Below are 21,093 nucleotides of genomic sequence, written 5' to 3' on the forward strand. Positions count from 1 at the left end.
TAGTTTTTATAAAAAGCTAGAAAAACTAGAAAAGATAGAGAAGATTTTCTAGTTTTTAAAGTTTTTATAGTTTTTTCAGTTTTTTTAGTTTTTATATTTTTTTTGTTTTTCTAGTTTTTTTGTTTCTATAGTTTTTCTAGTTTTTTTTTCACAGTTCAAACGTTCAAGTTCAACTATGACTTAAGTTATACAAATAGATTAGGAATTTGATTTGCAATCATAGTTGAACTTGAACAGTCCACTTCCGTAAGGAACAGGTTATTCAAGTTTCCCTACAACTTGAGAAGTTTTGAACACACAAACATCTCTGACTTCTGGAAAACCATACACCATGATCCCTGGTTGTTTTTGATCTTAAAAAAGTGCCTTCAAAAGTGGCTTTATCTATTTTCTTTATAATTTGGCCAATGTAGTACAAAAAGTTCATATTTTTACTCCCATTTTTCTGTTTCTTTTCACCCCTAAAATGGCTTAGGTCATTAAAATTGACCTATTAAAATGTTTAAGTTATAACAGTAAAAAATACTTACGATTAATTAAACTTAATAATATTTTAAATACTTTAAAAGTAAGAAAACAAAAAACTTTAACAAAACAACATCATAACGAGTAACTTAGATTTTAATAATAATATGATATGAAAATTATCACGAGTGCTTGTCAATGTTTATCCGTACGGATGTAAAAATAAATTCAACGTTTAGTATTACTTGAATTTCGTACTAATGTGAGTTCGATTTAATGAAGGTTTTAGATTGATAACTTGAAAACTCAACTGTGGGGACATCGAAGTAATAACTTTTCAGATTTTGTTTCTATTCACACCATCGTTTCTATTCACCCCTTTTTACGGTAATATACTGTTAGTATCCTTAAACTAATACAGTTTTAAATCTAGAATATTAAAAGATACTTGTATCTCAAAGGGTAAAAATATTCAAACAATAATACAAGTATTAAAAAAAAAAATTTAAACAATCTTAATTTTGTTTAAATGTAGTTGAAAATTAAAAATATTTAGCCAAATGAGATATCAGTGTAGTGGTCATAAATACAGTACAGTTCATATGGACGTTGAAGACAGGATAATAAGTTATTCAATAAATAATCAACTGAATTACACTTGATTAATAATAAATTATAATGAGACTTTTTAAAATAAAATTAAACAATATATAAAGAGATTGGAGATGATACTACGATGTCTAACAGCAGGTATACAGAATTACTGGGTGGCGTTTATACTGTTAGTCTGATACAGAATTTTCTTCCAGGGGTTTTGGACAAAATCCAATTAACGTCAACAACAATATAGTGTCGAAAATCAGTCTATGGATTACTACAGTGTCCATGGAGAAATATATGATATGTCCATTTAATCTTCCTCTGGTCACATGCTAGCTGAAAAAACAACAAATGGTTAAATAATAATAATAATAATAATTATAATATAAAACCAATTTTAAATAATTTACTAATGTTATCGTTTGTTAATTGTGAAGTTAAAATTAAATATAATGAAAATTGATAATGACATTTTTTTATACCATTTAACTTCCAACTTTTTATACCATTCAACAGTGGCGAGGCATGGGTATTTAGATCAGGGAGTCATTGAAAAAAATGGTGTTCCGTGACTTGACAGGGGGACTGCACCCCCTTGGACCCCCTGTATATTTTATTTTATCTATACTGTAAAAAATAAATGTTCAAAAACTAATAAACTAAATGGCATAGGCATATTTGAAAACGTACAACACGACAATCGATACAACGTACATTGATAACGGATAACTGATACCGTCTACCAAAACAATAATAATATGAATGACGGTCGGTGAGACATGTCTCATAGCGCAACGATAAACCCCCGCCGTTTTCCATTTCTCCCTGCATACCGCGCCCGGCAAAAGAGACAATTTTGAAATTGTCTCATTTATTTTTATACTAAATTTGGATAGACCCGGCGGCCGGCAGCGTGACCGCCCGCTGATCCGCGTCCACAACTACTCTATTCTAAGAATACTATTACAAAAAATATATACTTTTACATTAAAATTGGTTAAAACATTTTTATACACATAAAATAAAAACAAATTTTTGTCCGTATTATAAGTGGGTAGACATTGTCTCTTTGTCTCCTATGACGCTTCGCCACTGCCATTCAACTTAAATTATCTATCAATAACACTTAGAACAGTGATTTCATGAATAGACTATATATTTTGTGACCCATATATAACAAGTGGACCTAGTTTGTTATCTCATTCCAATGAAGTGTAAGATCTATAAGTAAATGCAATTTTTGTTGTACAAAAACTAACAATGTTAGAAAATAGTAAATTAAATTATTAAAAAGAATGATAATTTACATTTGATTTCTTTTTTTTTATATTAGGGTATTTTAGATTGATATTAAACTACTATTGTATCAATATTTGTATTAGTACTACAAATCTAGAGTGTTTTCCTTACCTCTTAGTCTGTTTAGACAGATGATAAAACAATTATTTTTTCCAGTTAGTGTCAATGGAGAACTGTTCTACCATCATCTTTGATTCATCTTAAAACTGAAAGATATATTATTAATAAATAAGTTAAAAGTTGAAATGTTAATTATTAAAATAATAGAGATTAAATCATTAAAACAATTTTACAAAAAATAACTCCATACCTGTTACCACACTTAATCAGACTAGAGATAGTTTGAGGAATCGAACCGCTCTAATGAATAAGCATACCGATAAGCTTTTTATGACTTCAGACGACTACCATCATACTGTAAAACATAATTTACTTGTATTAATAGTTTTATTTAAATAGGATGTAATATTGTCAGACAAATTAGTACAACATAGTGTATGTATGAACTTTGTCGCTAGGTACTATAATTGATAAATATATTATGTTATTCATATTAAATATTGCAAGTTTATATAATGTGAAAATAAGAGTTTATAATTATGAATTAAAAAAGAATTCTAATAAAAATATTTATTTAATATTAATAAGAAACGAAAGTAAATTTTATTTACCAATAATTATGGTTGTCGTCATATGAACTAGTTGGTTTTTTGTCATTATAAATGTATCGTAAAAATGTGTACTATTTAAGAAAATATAGTATATTATTTTAACACGGTTATTTTTTTTTATCACTTGAATTATTACCGTTTGGTTCTAGAGATAACAGTTAACTCTGATAAACGTTAGCTATATTTTAGTTACTTTAATTCTGATAGAATTGGCAGACTGATAGAATGTGATTTTATATTTTGGTGTTTCTGGGTTGGTCACGCTGATAAAATAAAAATTGTGTTATCTTTTGGAAAAACTCTTATCTTTTATCATTTTTTGGAAGAACTGCCCCAAACACTCCAAAAAGATACCGCGTAAATGTATAAATTAAAATGGTACAATTTTCGCTTTGAATTTGGCTACACTGTTTTTTATATCAACGCGTTCGCTATTTAGATCTGACTCGGGTACTGTGATGAGATATATTATTATCAAAATATGACGTTTACTGGCGCATATTGTTATTATTTTGTGTCGTGCCGGAATTACTAAAAAAAAATCACCTTTATTGCCGAGTGTTCCGTTTTAAAAGCAAAATATTCAATTGAGGCTAACGAAACAAGGCAATGTCGGATTGGGCCACTTAAAACTACTAACATCCGTCCCAACTTCAACGACGACATGGACAATTTTTCACTGGTAAGTTGTTATCCGGACACAAAATTATTAAATAATGATCTTTAAAACGAAACACGATATAAACCAAAACCTGTCCATAATCATGTGGTTTTACTTAATGTGGAGTTATATCTATGGGTACATAAGAAAAGTAATCAAATGGTTTCTGCATAAAACCACCAAACTCTGCGAGCTACAACGTATATGTTACTTGCAATCGGCTGGAGTGAGCCGGACAGTCGGCGTGGAACGTTGTTTGCGCAGTTCCAGTAGGCCGCAGATACGTGGCTTGCTAACTGTGTTGGACGCGCGTGCAATGGACAGAAATTTCTATTCTGGTCGAAATATTTTAGTGCCCAACGCAGTGTCCACCATAAGTCGGGTCAAACGAATCGACCAGTGCGAATACGAGCGGTTCACCACCTCTCTGACGCAGTGTATCGACGACATATGGTCATACATGCAATTGGTTGAAGAAATCAAAGCGACGGCGGCAATAAAATATGATTGTTGTAACGACGTGCACGAAAAATCTTTGCTTTTGCTGTGGAATGAGTTGAAACCGGACGAGCATTTAGAAAACAGAGTGACGAAACAGTGGCAAAACATCGGTTTCCAAGGGGAAGATCCAAAAACAGATTTTCGCGGCATGGGCATGTTGGGTCTCGACAACTTAGTTTACTTTGCTTCCAAGTACACGCATTTGGCCAGAAGTGCTCTCTTGCGGTCAATGCACCCGATCCACGGGTACGCTTTTGCCATCGTGGGCATTAACTTGACAAGCATGGCTTTGGGTTTGGTCGTAGACGGCTCTGCCAAAACGCATTTTTATAACAAACGCAATGCGCCAGAGTATGAAGATTTCAATGAGTTTTATTGTTATCTATTTTGGGAGTTTGACAAATTTTGGCATAACGCAAAGCCTAAAGATCTTATGGAGTTCACCATTCACCGTGAGCAGTTTGAAAACAATATTAGGCAAAGGCTGGGGAAAAATGATACTGTTTTTCAAATTGATGTTCCTACCGATGTAACGACTGAAAAGTTCGAAAAATTGTAATCTAATTACTAGTATATACATTTATATATACATAATTATTGAAGTACATAATATAATTACTATTTATACTTTGTTAAGAAAATTGGTCATTAAATAAAGTGAAAAATTAAAAATTATTGGTGGTTTATTTAAAATTGATTATATTTTTAATTTAATTTTTTTGGCTTTTAAATTTATTGTGTACATAGTTTATTTTAATATTAATAATTTGCTTAAATATATGAGTTTGTGGTATAAAAATTATGTTTTATTATTTATTGCGTTTCATGAATAAACATGTATTTTATATTTTTAATTGAACTTAATTATTTACAACTGCAGTCTATAATTGAATGATTTTTATAAGAAAGGGCACAAGTAAATTTTTGTAATTTTTTTTTCTATATCAATTTTATATGAAATTTTACACTTGGTCAAATAGTCACACTGTTATTCTTACTTGGGAGTTTTTTTATCACAGTTTTTTAAAACGAGTTTGCTCATAATTTAATAACAATGATTTTTTTTTTTTTGTCAAGTCCAGAAATAAGTTTAAAAATGACTTGTGCTCCTTTTTATAAAAACTGTCCATTTGTCGTCAGTTTGATATCGAATCTAAGAAATGTATTATGTGGTCCACCCCCAAGATAAACCACATTTACAACTAATAAGTTACATAAGTCTTCAGTATAATAATAGTAGGTATTTTTGATTAAAATTATTAAGATAATCTAATCGGAATGTTTTAGGTGTCAAAAAAACAACACTGTTGGGTCATATTGTTTTGATTTATATGCCTATCAAAATCGTCTAAAATTAGTGTTAAAACTGAATTCTTCGACATTCAACGACAAGTGTAAAACTGTCACAGTGTTTGAAGTTATGTTTTCAACAATGTTCTGATCAACGCTTCATGGTAAGATATAAAAATATGTTAACATTGTGTGTATTAATAGTGACGATTACCGTCGTTCATCAGAGCTATTTACGCAATTTATAAATTGCGATAAAAAACAAAACAAATTGCTGGTATTTACATATAAGGAAAACAATAACATAATATATAAACTATAATGTGTTAAATATATTTTTTACATTTATTAGTGCTCATTGTTTTCTTCTAAACTTTGGGTATTTATTGAATATTAGAGTATTAGAGAAAATAGTAATATTTTGTTTTTTTTACTTTTATATGGCTATACTAAAAACGAAATGTACCTAGACATTTTTTTATATTTTAATAATATTATCATAAATAAACCTAAATGCATTCTTTTTAAAAGCAAATATTGTTTTTATCTGAAAAGCTCGAAAACCAAATTAAGATGATAAACTCTTATGGTCGTAAAACAGTTCTAGCGAGCAAGTATTCAAATATAATTGTACTTTGAATATAATATGATCTAAAATAATTAGAAAGCTGTAGATAAATGTGTTTAAAAAAATAAGTGGACAAGTTGCTGTACGATAAAAGTAAATTAAACAATATTCAGCCTTTGGACTAGATAAACTAAACAGAACATATTTTGAATAAGCGGTTGAAACTATTTAGTGTAGATATTGGTCAATGATTTTATATTAATAAAAAAAAAATCCAACTGAATAATAAAAGTAAATATTAATAAAATAAGAACAACATTTTGACGTTATCATATTTTTATGTACATAATGTACAAACAATAATGCTATGTCGTTGACAGACATAGCGCAATGTATTATATAGGAAAATTGGATATAAATCCATGATCGTTAGTACTGCAGCTGCAATAGTTAAGTACAGTATTTAAAAACGAATAATACTTAAAATTAAAATAAATTAATCATTAAAAAAAAAAAACTATTTAAAGACTTAATATTACTTCCGATACGGTTTGTTTGAAAACTGTTTGTCTTCAGACTTTCGACTTTGGTAGTTCGTTAATCTCAGTTTGTTATATTAATAAGCGTACGTACACGGCTTGTTATTATAAAAACAAACCATTGACGTATGCTTTACATATTATTAGTCAACAAATTAATGATAAATAGAAAAAAAAATAGAGGAAGTTATTAACGTAAGACTTTGCACCAGCACAAACTGGCTGTTAGAATGCCATTAACGGACGTATCTCTAATCCAACCAATATTTCAGGTTGATTTTCGGTATTAACGGCGATTTACACGTTATCAGTTCGTTAGCAGTTGGCATGGGCTTATAGAAAACGCGTTGCTGCATCGACATGACGTTGTTGCTGTTATCGCAAAAAACTCTGGCCAGTGTCACTCTTCTGATTTCGGCCAATTGCTCTAAAAAAAAAAGCAAAACGAACCACATTAAAAACATAAAAAAAATAAATATATCATGCTACTAACGTTTATTGAACACTCCCGGTAGATCGTAGAAAAATCTGTCCGCTTGTCTAGTTCTCGTCAACTGTTCTCTAATAATGCACTTCATGGTCGGACCCACCATCGAGTCGGGTTCGGACTTTTCGAACAGAGCCCCTATTATCAGGTCCACGTCGTCCACGCTTTTATATTGTTTCAATAGCTTATTGATCGACTACAACCGAAAAATTTAGTCAGTAGACTTGTTAGGGTGCATGTGTTGAATGCGTTAGGTAAACAGTGAAATATTGACATTCGGAGTAAAAAGAAAATTGTAATCTATAACGATGGAAAGACCAGCTATGCTGTAAAGAAGTGTGTTGGGCAGAAACAGACTTATTAATGATTGAAACTCTTTCCTTCAAGGGAATGATTGATTTTTGTTTAATCCCAGCCATAAGACAAATTCTTGTCAAAAAATGGATTGAAATGGTTTGGGCTTGTTGAAAGAAGGGAGTGAGGGAAGCGAATTAGATGTATGTGGAGTGATTAAAGAATATATATGGATGGGGCGATAGATAGGGCTGGTTTGATTAGCCGATCCTATTTGTACAGTAAAGAACATGGAATCAATCTGTGGAAGGCATTGTGTGATCACTTACTTCTTTGACCATGACCTGCAAGAATTCGTCAAAACTGTTGAGATCTTCAAGTCCGCAATATTTTCTAAACTGAGTGTAACTCGGCAGACCGTGATCCCGGCCACGTTGTATATCCAAGCTGACCACATCCATTCCGCCGAGTTCGTGGTTGTCCGGATCGCTGAACAGGTAGTTGGTCATCTGAAAGCGACAAGAAAACACCGAAATTCTCAAACACTATATAATGATTGCAGAGAATTTAAAACAAAAACTTACGGTTTTTGTATACTTCATGTCTATTTTCTCTGCGTTTTGCATGGTCAACCCTCGGATGAGTTCATCCAGGTAATTAATTTGCACGTCGGCCGGCCTGTTGAAATGGTCTTTCAGCGACACACTGCTGTTGGCTGTGCGGTTCTCGACGTACAAGCTAAATCGTAGAGGAAACGATAACAGGTTAAGTCAATTTTTCCCTTGAAGAAAAGACATTGATCATGAATATGGCTTAAGATCGATTGATTTTCTGATTTTTTTCTCCTCTCTTCCTACCTTCTCTACACCTCTCACTTTCACTAGGGATTAGTGATAAGATGAATTAAATCAAATAAATCGTCAAATCTGGATTAACTAAATCTCATCCCTCGTCAGTTGGGCCTAACTTAACCTAACGTGACATGAAAATATCCACGCAAAATTTGGATTGACCCTTGCCATACAAAATACGTCATAAGTTACTCTACAAAAACAAAGTACAAGTAAGAAGACTAAAGAATAGCAGGCGCGACGCTACTTACCCCAAATTGTCATTAATCATGGAGTTGGCAAATGGCAACACGGCCGTGGCGAAACTGTTGCTAACCGACGGGTTTGCGTCCGGGTCGTAAAACGTGCTGTAACCAGACGTTAACAGTTCCAATCCGTTTTTCTTGACAAACTTGTTGCCCATCAATGCTGGCAACCATTCGTTGTAGGTTATATGCTGTATCGAGGCCGTGACAATTTTCCTCGCCTCCTGATATACCCGCTCGTCGTCCCAGCGCGGGTTCATCTGCGCCAGCCGGTCAGCGATCCGGTTATGCTCTCTCATCCACAGTGTGTGCATGACCGTCAGATGGGGATGCGCGTTCACCCGGGCGTCGCCGGCGACGTAACACTTGTCGCCCGACTGACACAAACCAGACGCGTTCACGTGCAAAGGCATGTACGACGATATCTGGTCGTCACCGGATATCAGCATGCGGCCTCCCGATTTCTGTCTGAGAGCCATCGATTGTTTGGCCGATGTGCCGTAAATCATGGATGCGTCCATATAGTGCGTGGCTTGGTTGAGCTAAAAAAAAAAACAGAAGACCCTTACAGTTGAAAAAAAATTGTATCATCCTTTCCAAATGTCATGGGAATATGAATATGTCTCTGTCTGTTCCCCCCTCACTTTCAAATCATTATTCTTTTTTCAACATACGATCAGTTCCGGGCGGTGACGAGTTTTCGTTAGTGACGGTTAGATAACCTAAACCACCTCCCCCACCAAGGCGACCTAACCTTACCTAACCGCATGCAAAGAACTACGCCCCTACGCACAAAGTCGGCCACCCGGTACTGATCTTATGTTAAATAAAGTATACAGATTAGTAGTAAGACGGATTGAATCGCTGAAATCTGAATAATTACATTACTCTCTTTTCACTATTCCCTTTCGGTTTACGTCATCGGTCGTGACATCGTGACGTGAAAATTTCCACGCAAATATTCCATTGACCCCCAGCCATAAGACATATTTATTTCAACAAAAGTTTGCCAAAGAATAAGTGCCGTGGCAACGAGCAGTACTTGACAAAAAGCTTTCTTTTACCTGTTCCCTGGGTCCGAAAGTGCAATCGGGCCGAACGGCAGGAACCGAACGGACGTAGTTCATACAAGTACGGTGCTTGGAAGAGAAAAACGGATCGTCTGCGGGTATGGAGATAGGCGCGCAAGACGGATGCGTGTGACGAGGAGCCAATTTCACGCCGTTTTCGCTACAGCAGTCCACGGATTTGTTCGTTTTCACTAAACACACAAACGCCAATATGTATTACGAGTTGTGGCCGGTAAGGGTAATTTTCTGATTTATACTCACGCATGCTGGTGACGGCCGTATGGGACAGGTCGTGGCCTACGAAAATAGTCCAAAGCGCCATGGCCAGGGTCTTGAAGTTTTCCGGCGAGTTCCCGTCATCCACAAAATTATTGCTGAGCACTCTGGGGTTTGGAAGCTCCTTGATTGAGCTCAGTCCTGTGCACGGCAAACGGAATAGGTTAGATTAGATATAGGAGACATTTAATTTGAAAGCCTATCTTAAAAGTATTTATAAGAAAAAAAAAAATTTAAGTACAATATTTTTCCTGGACGAATTGGAAGTTCGAAAATCGGACGAAATAGACTCGTATGCTAAAAGTAGCTAATACCCAACAGTTTGTCTTTAGGTGTATAACAATATTATAATACTATGTTACCGTCTCCGTAGTCGGGGAACAGCAAACGCTTGTAGGCCGTGTTGGATTTTCCCCAAGTGCTATGTTTTAAGTTGTTGCACGATCCGTCTGCACTGCGGTACTTGGTGTTTTGACCGTCACAAGCGTGTGGGTTTTGGTTAACAGCAACGCACGTTTTGCCCAAAGAAGTCTGGTCCAACTTCACCTTGGCCAGTTCCCGGGCGCATTGAGCCTGTCGCACGCCGAACCTATATTAGAGGCATGTTATTGTAGCTGTTATGATGACTTTTAAAGAAACTAACGTCGCCGCACCTCAAGCAATATTTGTTGACCAAGTACTGCGATGCCTTAAGGATTATTTCGGCGTCGCGGGATGCCTGGTGACCGGCAACAGTTGGCTTTGAGTCGATCAGTTGTCCGTGTGCCGGTGTTCCGTCTTTAACGTTAACGTCGGCGTAAGATAACGTGTTTTCGTATCTGGCAAGCATACTGATTTGCGTAACGCCATATTGGACAGCAGCTTCTAGATCTTTGGTTCCGAGTTTTGATAGGTAGTTTGTCGAACTCGAAGCTGTTAAGTGTTAATAATAGTGTGTTAAGTTCATAATAATTAAACCGATGGCTGTCTTGGTGATGACAAAAATTCTAACCACCTTTCCCTCGAAGGAAAAACGTTAGATCGTGAATATATCTCATCCTCCTTTCCTCTCAATATATTTTAGCTGCGCAGAATGTAACCCGAAGAAACACTTATCGAGAATTACACGGGTTCTTATGGGGGATATATTTGCTCCAATTACGGGCAAATCAGGGTAGGTAGTATAAAAATAATTCTTTTATTTCTGACGATACTGTATATTTCCTAACCGGAAAATGTGTGAAATCAATTTCGACAGTAATGAATTAAAAATTATGATTGAATTCTGGTTTCACCGTTGGCTCAACAATTTTATTGTTTTTTAGTTCTCATTGACTGCCTATATCGGTTATTCTGTGTCAGCTGTTTCTTATCGCTAGTCCTTTATCAATTGTCTCTTATCATCAGACGTAACTCATTTCGTGATGTCAAAATGTCCATGCAAATTTTGGATTGACTTCCAGTCATTAGACATATTGATGTCAAAAAATATAGAATTCCTCGGACGGATAAAAAAAACGAATATTCTTACCTTCCCCGTACGGTTCTTTTCCAGAAGCCAGATAAACTTTGCTATTCGACGATACGAAGGTCGCCGCTAAACAAACTAAAACGCTTACGTGCGGAATTAGGGAACTCATTTTGTCTATATCAACCTGTAACATGCATAAATATAAATTTAATAAATTACAATAGACCGTAGACGCGGTAAAAAGATTTAGAGTCATTCGAACGATTGTTTTTACTAGATGAGACATTATATTGCCCCCCCCCCAAAAAAAAAAAGATTTCTTATTAAATAATAATTGCGACTAAACGTTTTAGTAAGATGTAAATACCTATGTGTATACAATTTTGAAACCATTTTTAAACTTTTAAAATACAATTTGTAATTTTGATTATTATTCAAATGGCTTTATGGCCTTAATATCGGGTTAGAAAGAATAAGTCGGTTCGAAATATATATTTATTAATTTCGTTAACTGATAAATACTATTAAATTATTAAAATTTAACCGCTAAACATTCGGCCATAAAAAGTTGTAAAAAATTTGAAGTTTAAAAAATTGTATATACATTATTTAAATTAACATACGAGTTAATTTTTTAAAAATAACGTTGTTAAGTGATTAAACAAATATTCTAAAACGTTCTAATATCATATGGATTACTTTCAGAAAATTCTAGAACTTTAAACGCTGTTTACAACTATTAATTGTAAATCGCTATATTTGTATCATACATTCATTATTAACAAGGAATAACAATTAACGCTACATCATCAATAATTCATAGCATAATTTTTTTCTTCAACGTGGTTTATTATTTTTTAAAGTTATTATTGCCATACAAATTATATCGAGTTGTCAACCCATAACCGTAAAAGTATATTCTAGGTGTGTATAATATGTTTTTTTCTTTTAAAATAATGGTATTACATTGAAATTGCGTTGTGGGTATTTGGTATTTTTTTTTTTAGTTAAGTAAAAAATGTCGAGTGTACTTAAAACATAATCGGGGTTCGCTTTCTTTAATTTATTACAAACTTTGTAGGTATTTTATTCCGATATATTTCTAGCAAATTATTTTTCTTCTGAAAAATGAAAATTACTAAGATCTATTTTAAGAGAAAGAAGTTAACCTAACCTAACTTTATCTCGGCCAAAAGTTGGACATTATTCGAACAATCTGTTTACCAAGATCTCTAATTTATTATTTGTTCAAAATTCTAAATAATATATACAGTTTTGAAATTATCTACTACAGTAAAAAAGTATTCGAGATAAACAAAACAAGATTTAAAGACTTTGTTTTCTGTTTGTTATTTATGGAATGAATTTCAAATACATATTTGAAATTATCTGAAATAATTCCGACTGTACTTGGTCGTTGTTTCATTATGGCGACATTGAAATGTAACTATCCCATCTAAATTTGTCCTATTAACCTTAACCTAAATTAAAAAAATAAATCCGCCATCAGTGTTAGCGTATGAGATCTTGCGATCGAGAATTGAAAAAGAAAAATACCATATTATTATTATCCTTATAGCTGTTGTATTCTGTGAACGACAACGTGTATATCACAACATAAATAAAAAATCACTGGCATTCTTACAATACCAGTTAAGGATTTGGGTAGGTGCATTAAATAACGATAAACAATTTTAATATTATAATAACATCAACTTGATTATAAAATGTTATTCGCATAACAGAGATTTGTTTTGCAAAAATGTCATTAGTTTATAACATAAATTTATTATCTTAGGAATTATATTCCTTACTGAAAATACCGTAAAATATTGTGTTTTCAACACCATAATTTCAAATATTTCGTTAAATTTGCCTAGTTATTAATACTAACAGTTACAGGTATGCTAATCTTAAATACTATAAATTGTAATATACACAAGAAAAGCCATTAAAGTGCATATAAAATATAAACTATGTAAAAATAATCACATGTAAATCCATTCAAGCGTTGCGTGTTTGGGTGGACATAAAATACTGTTAAAAATTATTTTCATTTATTCAAATATCTTTTAAATAGTGAATTAACGCTTTAATTTTTTTAAATTATTATTACACTAATTTTATATGATTGAACATATTGAATAAACAATATTAACGAACTTAATTGCTGCATGGCTTATTCGAAAAATTATTAGAAGATTTGTAAAGACATTTTCATAATATGTTTTATGTTTTGTAAATGCGGGAAAAATATAATTACATATTTTTGTCTACTAGCCGTTATCAAATTTAACAGCTCTTTATTTGTATGTTATTATAAAAAAAAAATCTTATCCAGAAAAGAAAAACTTAATCTTCTGATTATGTACGTCACAGAAGAAACGAATTTCGGTAGAGAAAAACAAGAAGTAGCTATATTTAGAAGTAGTCATGATTTCAAACGAAATTGATTTGTATTTTATTAAAATAATACCTATTAGCATTGTGCGTTGTTTTGTTTGTTTATAAGCGATCAAATGGGACAAAGTTCAAGTCAAATGCATACACGCAAACTCTTAACGATTTGATTTCCATTTTTTTAATATAAAAAATAATTTGTTATGAATAAAACCGAAAGAGTGAAATTAACTTAAGTGTTACTAAACGAATACAAGCTACTTAACTCGTGAAAACATTATTTGAACAAAAATATACAAAAAATTAAAATGTATAATACAATTAAAATAATTATTAATTTTCAGATTTCAGTAATACATGCAAAAATGGAATTATGTTTATAATTAGCTCACTGACATAACCGATACACGTTTTCGTACTATTTAAAAAGTTTTTTTTATTAAATATATTAACTATATTTGTGACTTATTATTGTTTTTTTTTAGTTGTCGTGTTGATTATGTTTAATATTAGTTATCATTATTAAAATAATAAATATCAAATATATAATGGTAGTGATAATAAATTATAAATACATTTTTTTCTTTTAATTTTACGATTATTATACTCGTATACCTATATTATTCTGGATATAATAAGTTATTTTTGTCGATAAAATTCTTTCTAAACACAAGAGTGGTACCAAATTTTTATAATTAATTTTAATTATTTACATAGATAGATGTATGTAAATTTTTATTTTTGAAGTAATAGGTGGGCATCGATACAATATCTTGATACATTAATAAAAAATAAATCACCTATAAATTTACTTGTATTAATTACTGCGTTTTGTGTTAATTATTTGGATGATCGACGAATCTAATATTGACTGATATAAAACTGAATACACTCATTAAATTGCTATGTACTTTCAGTTAATGGCATAATTATTTTAATTGTGTTGCAAAGTTTAAAAAAAAGAAAAATATTGTTAGTTTAAGTAGTGAATTTGTCTATGTAATATATTTCGGACGTATTGATTTTAAACAACGCGATGTGGACAAGCAATTTTTGTTTAATAATAATAACTTTAAATTGTCAGTACCTTAACACTATAATTTTATGTTTTTTATAATGTAGTAAAAAACTGGCATGGTATAAGTTTAATTAAAGTCAGAACAATTTAGTGTGTATATATCATATAACTGGTAGTCGAAGCACTCGTAGAAGACTTGTTAAAATGTCGTAAGTACAGGGTGATTCATAAAGGATTAGACACATGTTTTCTCTTAAATTAATCGCAATTTTGTTGTATTTATTTTTGGAAACACTAAGTTTGAGTTTTTTTACAGTACTAGTAAATATTCACTTTATTTTTTTTTCTGAAGCACTACCAACTTTTAAAACATATTGTAACGCATATATTTTGTTATCTTTTTTAATTAAGAACAATAATATAATGATAAATTATAAACTCACGCGGTCAAAACGGACAGCTGGACCAATAGTGGACGTTGAGAAACATGTAAGAAATCATTGGTAAACAAGCTTGCTGGCTGATCGTCTTGCTGGGATAGCACTGAATGAAAATAACGCGTATCATGATTCATCTTGGACAACGTACAAACACGCGCGGCTCCCTTCCCCGTTATCGAATCAAACCTATAATAATAATAATAATACAATATAAGATTCACCTTTGGCTTTGTTCGATATTATCAACATCGTACTGGTAACCAGACGTGGGCCGAGGGCAAAATACTAACGCTGCAGTTGCTCACCTGTAGGCTGTAGACGAAAAATAGTACTAAAAAAAAAAACCGTCACAAATCATCCAAGACTTCCATGATCTTTTATATTATCATCATTATTTACGCCAGTGAAAATAATTTATACCTGGAAGTGAAAAAAAACAATATTTTTTTCAAATATTATCAACCGGTATAATTTGTTTTCCGGTTGAATTATATATGGGTATATATAGCATTATCCGAGTGGATTGACAATTTTATAAACAAACCGGTTTGTTTAGCTATAATAGTTATTATCATTATCCATTATACTTCCTTTTGACCGCAGGAAGAAGGATGTACACGGATAACGCGGTAGGTACTTTTTACCATACGGTATGAATAGTAACTTTTTTTTCTAATTTTTTATAGTATATTATTATATAATTGGATTAAAAGTTAAATGACTAGTTAAAAGTTGAATAAAGTTTACATTCGTCACAAAGTTACGCTTTGTTTTACAAAAAAAAAAATTGTGTAAATCACAACGAAAATTGGTGTAAAAAAATGTCTACAATTTGCACGTCAACATGACAAATTGAATAAGTTATTTCAAAAACGACATAAGTCATCGATTTTTCAAAAATGACTTTGTCAAATTTTATAATTATATATGTAGTTACGTATTCTGTGTAAAAACTACATTTATTTTATTACCTAAAGACCAATCAGCATCGTCCCTAATAAATAGCCTTTGAACGTTTGTATAATAAATTATTTTATAATTACTTGTTTGTAAAAATAACTACACAAAACATAATAATATTTCATTAATAATTATAATCTTACAGCATACAGGCCATGTGGTTTAAAAATACGGCGTTATAATCAATTATTATTATTGACAAACACTTAAAAAAAAAATTAAAAAACGTTAATAATTATGCAACGAACGCCGTTTAAACTCAATGGCTTGTTGACTATAAAATAAAATCGATAATTGTCTTATATGTTTAAACTTTAACACAATGATGATTTTAAAAAGACAATATTAAAGTCCATTTAAAATTCTTAAATTTCCTTATTTTATAATGAACTTGTAAACGAAAAAAATACAATTCCTAATTGTAGGTTATTAATTTAAATCCCATAATTACGTTTACTTCTAATTTATTGTTATAATTTTAACTTTTGGTACAAAATGTGGAAAGTTAGAACATTACCAGACAAAAAAGGTGTAAACATGTAAAGATAGTATGCAATATGGAGTTCGATTATGTTAAATTCTGTAATTAAAAGTTCCAGAATCAAGTCTTAAGACCTAGTCGTGTGGCCGATAGAGAAAGTATAACTAGAATAAATAATTTAAAACATAAAAAATACAGAGTACCCGGAACCAGTGTAACTGTTGTTGTTAGCTGGAATAACTGTATTTTAAATAAAAAAGTAACAGTATAACTGTATCGTTTAACTATTTAGTAAAATTAAATCATTGCTTCGTGTGAATATTCAAACAATCCACTGGTGTACTTAAATAAATAGAAAAATATGTCATTAAAAAAAAAATGGTATGAATTGTTCTTTGACAAAAGATTTATCGTTATTTTGTGTTGGCTTTACGGTATTCAACTTGCCGTTTTCGATTTTAGTCATTAAAATAGTTATTATTAAATGTTAAATTGATTTCAAGTATGCGTTAGGTATGTATGTATTTAAAAAAAACGGGTGTGCTAAATACCTATACAGCATAATAAATAAAACAAATTAATGTTGTATGCCATCTAATCATGATAAATTAAACTTTGAAATATGAATTACGATTTATGATTACACTTAATCTAATTTAATCGTTTCGCTTCGACCTGATTACCAATGACGTCTTTTTTTTTATAATCTGTAAACACGATAATTTTTTAACCGGTAAGGTAGTCCAATGTGTTTCATCAGCAGTACCAGTAGTAAGGCCTAAAATTATATTTAAGCATATAAGCATATATTTTCAAAAATATCCTAGTTTGGTCGTTCAAAATGACAAACTTATTATAAAGGTTAAGTCAGGTTAAATTATACCTAACTACTTAATTTGAGTTGTGTTTATTTTTCTAGACTAATTTTTATTCCAATGTTTATTTTTCTCAAATTCCCGTTTTCGTTTCCGGGAACATGATAGATAAAAATTGTAAAAGTTATGACCATTTTTTACTGTGATCAATTGAAATTACCTTACACCTTTTAAAGCCATAGGCGCAATTTAGAGGAGCTTGTGTGTGCTTAGCACCTTTAATTTTTAAATTAGCCCCTACAAAATTATTTGTATTTCATACCATAAAAAGTGGGGAGAGGGAATTTGCTAATAGTTTTGTTGTTTAACCAATTCTATCTTTTTACGCGAAATTGCGCCTCTGCTTTTGACCTTCATAAGGTATTTTCTTGGTTTTATTTTTCTAGTATAAGAATAATAATTCGTTTTCGAGGAACTCATATTGTGTCATATTCTGATTTGGCAGATTTTTTTTTTGGTCCCATAATGATATAATTAATAGTTTTTTTTTCACACGAATTTTGAAACGCGTAACTTAACATCGAAGTTTTTTTTATTTTCAATATGTTTTATTATTTGTTTACATTTACTTATATTTGTTTACGCAGCTTATTTTTGTTAACAACAAGAATCTCATTTGCATGAACTTCTTATAACCACTATAACCGAAGAGCTCGTTGACCGTAGTAATGCGCCCTACTTTATTTTTTTTATACACTAAGTTATTTATACTCGTTTTAGTGACTTGTAGATGTTTATTTAGACAACTGCGCTTCACCGGACAAGTACATAATACCAGTATCAAGTTGAAACTAGTAAATAATATGATGTAAACAGGATGATTCATTGGATAACACACTCGCTTTATCTTAAAATAATTACAATTTTTGACGTTTTGTGTTTATTGTTACTTAGCAATATTAGACAATATTCATATTTTTTAATTTTCTAGTTTTTTAAGTTATATTAACATTTAAAAATTATACGCCTGGCACCGAAAACAACTGGAAAATGCTGTTTTGAAATCTGTATTCAATTATGAGTTAAATGATATATTATGATAATAATTATTTATAAGGTCTGAAAAACTATTCTTTTTAAGTTAATGAATAATGTGTGAAAGCTGCATGTTCTTATATTTATCAGAAAAAGACATCTGTAAAATCATGATTTTTGCCATGCAAGGTAAAGATCTATGAGGGAGGTCCTTTCGTGCCTGTTTTTTCTAAAATTCCAATTGAAGAGAAAAGGACTTTTTTTAACAAAAGAATTTGAAGTTTTTCTTGCATTAAACACTAAAAATTAAGTTTTTCTTTCCAATGCATAGCTGATAAAATGTAGTTCTTTATGATTCAAAAAGAATCTTTCTATTCGGGCATGTGTTTTTTTGAGAAAATGTTACTCAAAAACTCAAAAGGGATTTCCTTGAAACATTAAATTTTGACTATTAATTTTTGAGAAAGTCGATTATGTTATGGTCCCATTTTAGATCTTCCTTCAGCTTAATTTTTAGACATTAAATCCCGAAATTGCACTTAAAAAACGACACAAAAAAAAGTTTCTAACCCTTCTGGAGAAAAAGGGTTTATATATATATTATACTCGTTTTAGTGACTTGTAAGTTTATTTAAACAACAGTTCAAATACTCAAGACCAGCTGGAGTATAGGATCGCGAAACATCAATTAAAAATATTAAATCGAGAGTAGTAAATATCGCCACTACTGTCTTTAGCAAATTATAATGGCTGATATAAAAAGGTTTCATCAAACGTTAGCGTTTCACTGACACGACACACGTTGAAAAAAAATATGACTTCAAGGCTTTCCTTTGGCTGATAAGATATGTTATTATTAATATTATTATTTGGTTCAAAGTAATTGAACAGCGTTTGATTTGACTTTTGAGCTCCGACGCTATACGAATAATAAATGTTACGTCGATCAAGGGCAATTTGAATAATAAAAAATAAAATTTAAACGTCCGACTGAGATTTTATTCATTGACAATTCGAAATGGCTTAGCATAATATTATATCACCTTGAAAAAATTGTACAGGTGTCTCTTTACCCAGGATAAGCCAAATATCCTGTAATAATGTCGTTGCCTTTCGCTTCCCGGATCACAGGTATCATTAATAAATATAACCAGATCATTTTTTTTATTATTATCGTCAATGTTATTGTTATTAGTCACAGTCGCCTGGTTTACCTGGTCCACGGCAAAATCGTACCAGGTTAAAAAAATTGTTCGAAATTTGTATATCTATCACGAGCAACATTTAGCCGGCATTCTACATTTCTCTCGGAACCGTCGAAATACCAGTATTGGTAGAAAATGCACGTCGACTGCTCGAAAATGTAAATAAAAATATTAAAAACACATTATGCAAACTACTTTTCTGTTGGAGTTTCAACTGCGATCAGTGTCCACCACTAGACAAGTTTAGTTTCTTTTCTTTACTGCCTATATGTCGTTAATCACGTAGAAATCGAAATCGATAAAAATCATGTATTTTCAACGTTTTATAATCGGACACTTAATTATTATCTACTAGATTATAATACTATATCCGATTTCATAAACCATACAAATAATAATTATAAACGTTAAAGTAAAATTTGTGTTAACAATAAGAGCCTAATTTTTAGGGAAATAAGAGTCAGGCCGCAGGACCTAAGAGGAAATCTGCTGATAAGAGATATAATAATGATAAATATGTTAAACGAGAAGGGAGAATCAAACTGATAGTGTTATGAATATATATTAATATTTAATAGAATAAAGACTAGTTTTTATAATATAAAAACAATTTTTTTTTATATGTTTTTTTTTTTATTATTACTATAAAAATATATTATATGTTCAGAATAATTCGTTCAATAAGCATACTATGTTATGATTACAATGATAATATATAAAAATTAACAGTCTATGACGTGTGTGGATATCATCATCCATTGATGTAACTCCATGACTGGTAGAGTGGAGAGTAAATTAAATGAACAAGTGTGCATTTTGTTAGTATTCGAGAAATTAGCCGAGCCCCACAGTTTTATGCCGTAAGACCATACTAGTTTTATTAACATTTCATACAGTGCAAGTTTTTTTTTGGACTATTTTTTATGTTTTGTTTAATAAAGGTCGAAGAAGTAATGTTTTACCTAAGACTTATTTTTTCAATCGACGTAGTAGCCTATTCAAATCAGAAATGTCTCAAATTTAAGTTAACTAGCTTAACTCTCAGTAAATTCTCGTTAATTATATTTTTTACATTTGATTAAGAAACAAATTTAATTTTTCTAAAATTCTTACATGAAAACTAATGAACCTTTTTTTGAATTTGAAAAAAAAATTCCTAAATCTATTATGACACTACGTAATAGTCCTTTTAAGATATTTCATGGTAATTTTTTTTTTACACGACATCAAGATCAGTTTTATTAGTTTCAATGGGCTGTAACTTGATAAAACAATTTTTGTTGTGAAATTTCTAGAAAGTGATTTTATATGTATAACTTAAAAATATTTATTAAACTTAAAAAAATGTATTAGTTTTCATTGTAGAATTTTCATATGAAAAATTAAAATTTTACATGTTAACCAAATACAAAAAAACAAAATCATGAGGATGGACTTAGAGTTAAGCTAAGGATTTAAAAGTTTTGGTATTT

General features: G+C 31.0%; 3 protein-coding genes and 1 long non-coding RNA gene across 5 annotated transcripts in view; 2 read left to right on the forward strand and 2 right to left on the reverse strand.

The window, feature by feature from the left end:
* Positions 1 to 1,117: 1,117 nt before the first annotated feature.
* On the reverse strand, positions 1,118 to 2,318 carry LOC126847399 (uncharacterized). The gene is made up of 2 exons (XR_007687062.1): positions 1,548 to 2,318; positions 1,118 to 1,401 (listed from the first exon to the last, which is right to left on the reverse strand). It is a non-coding gene; the product is annotated as an uncharacterized LOC126847399 (long non-coding RNA).
* Positions 2,319 to 3,480: 1,162 nt separating this feature from the next.
* Positions 3,481 to 21,093, forward strand: part of LOC126847398 (BLOC-1-related complex subunit 6) — a 29,225-nt gene continuing 11,612 nt past the window's right edge. The window contains exons 1-2 of one of the 2 annotated variants that reach the window (XM_050587590.1): positions 3,481 to 3,717; positions 5,485 to 5,651. The gene's annotated coding sequence lies outside the window, so the exon portion shown is untranslated. Of the gene's footprint in view, positions 3,718 to 5,484; positions 5,652 to 9,340; positions 9,774 to 21,093 lie in introns of those variants that run through there. The other variant, XM_050587591.1, reaches the window with a different exon arrangement.
* LOC126847397 (ELMO domain-containing protein 2) lies at positions 3,717 to 4,989 on the forward strand. The gene has a single exon (XM_050587589.1). The coding sequence runs from the start codon at positions 3,752 to 3,754 to the stop codon at positions 4,754 to 4,756; it is 1,005 nt and encodes a 334-aa protein (XP_050443546.1). The 5' UTR covers positions 3,717 to 3,751; the 3' UTR covers positions 4,757 to 4,989.
* Positions 5,316 to 15,261, reverse strand: LOC126847395 (peroxidase-like). Its single transcript, XM_050587584.1, has 11 exons — positions 15,129 to 15,261; positions 11,328 to 11,451; positions 10,471 to 10,729; positions 10,180 to 10,406; positions 9,803 to 9,958; positions 9,536 to 9,732; positions 8,478 to 9,013; positions 7,960 to 8,113; positions 7,705 to 7,884; positions 7,088 to 7,277; positions 5,316 to 7,021 (listed from the first exon to the last, which is right to left on the reverse strand). The coding sequence occupies exons 2-11, from the start codon at positions 11,434 to 11,436 to the stop codon at positions 6,846 to 6,848; spliced, it is 2,184 nt and encodes a 727-aa protein (XP_050443541.1). The 5' UTR covers positions 11,437 to 11,451; positions 15,129 to 15,261; the 3' UTR covers positions 5,316 to 6,845.

This window comes from Adelges cooleyi, unplaced genomic scaffold (genome assembly GCF_023614345.1).
Source record: "Adelges cooleyi isolate 19-005CV unplaced genomic scaffold, UGA_ACOO_1.1 ACOO_flye_CR_arks_rails_tigmint_CR_PRNA_108, whole genome shotgun sequence".
NCBI classification, from domain to species: domain Eukaryota; kingdom Metazoa; phylum Arthropoda; class Insecta; order Hemiptera; family Adelgidae; genus Adelges; species Adelges cooleyi.

Coding starts and splice junctions, on each gene's coding strand:
- LOC126847395 (XM_050587584.1), bottom strand. CDS start 11,436: ATGAGTTCCCTAATTCCGCACGTAAGCGTTTTAGTTTGTTTAGCGGCG. Junction 10,730..11,327: donor AAAAGAACCGTACGGGGAAG/GTAAGAATATTC, acceptor AACACTTAACAG/CTTCGAGTTCGACAAACTAC. Junction 10,407..10,470: donor GTCAACAAATATTGCTTGAG/GTGCGGCGACGT, acceptor CCTCTAATATAG/GTTCGGCGTGCGACAGGCTC.
- LOC126847397 (XM_050587589.1), top strand. CDS start 3,752: ATGATCTTTAAAACGAAACACGATATAAACCAAAACCTGTCCATAATC.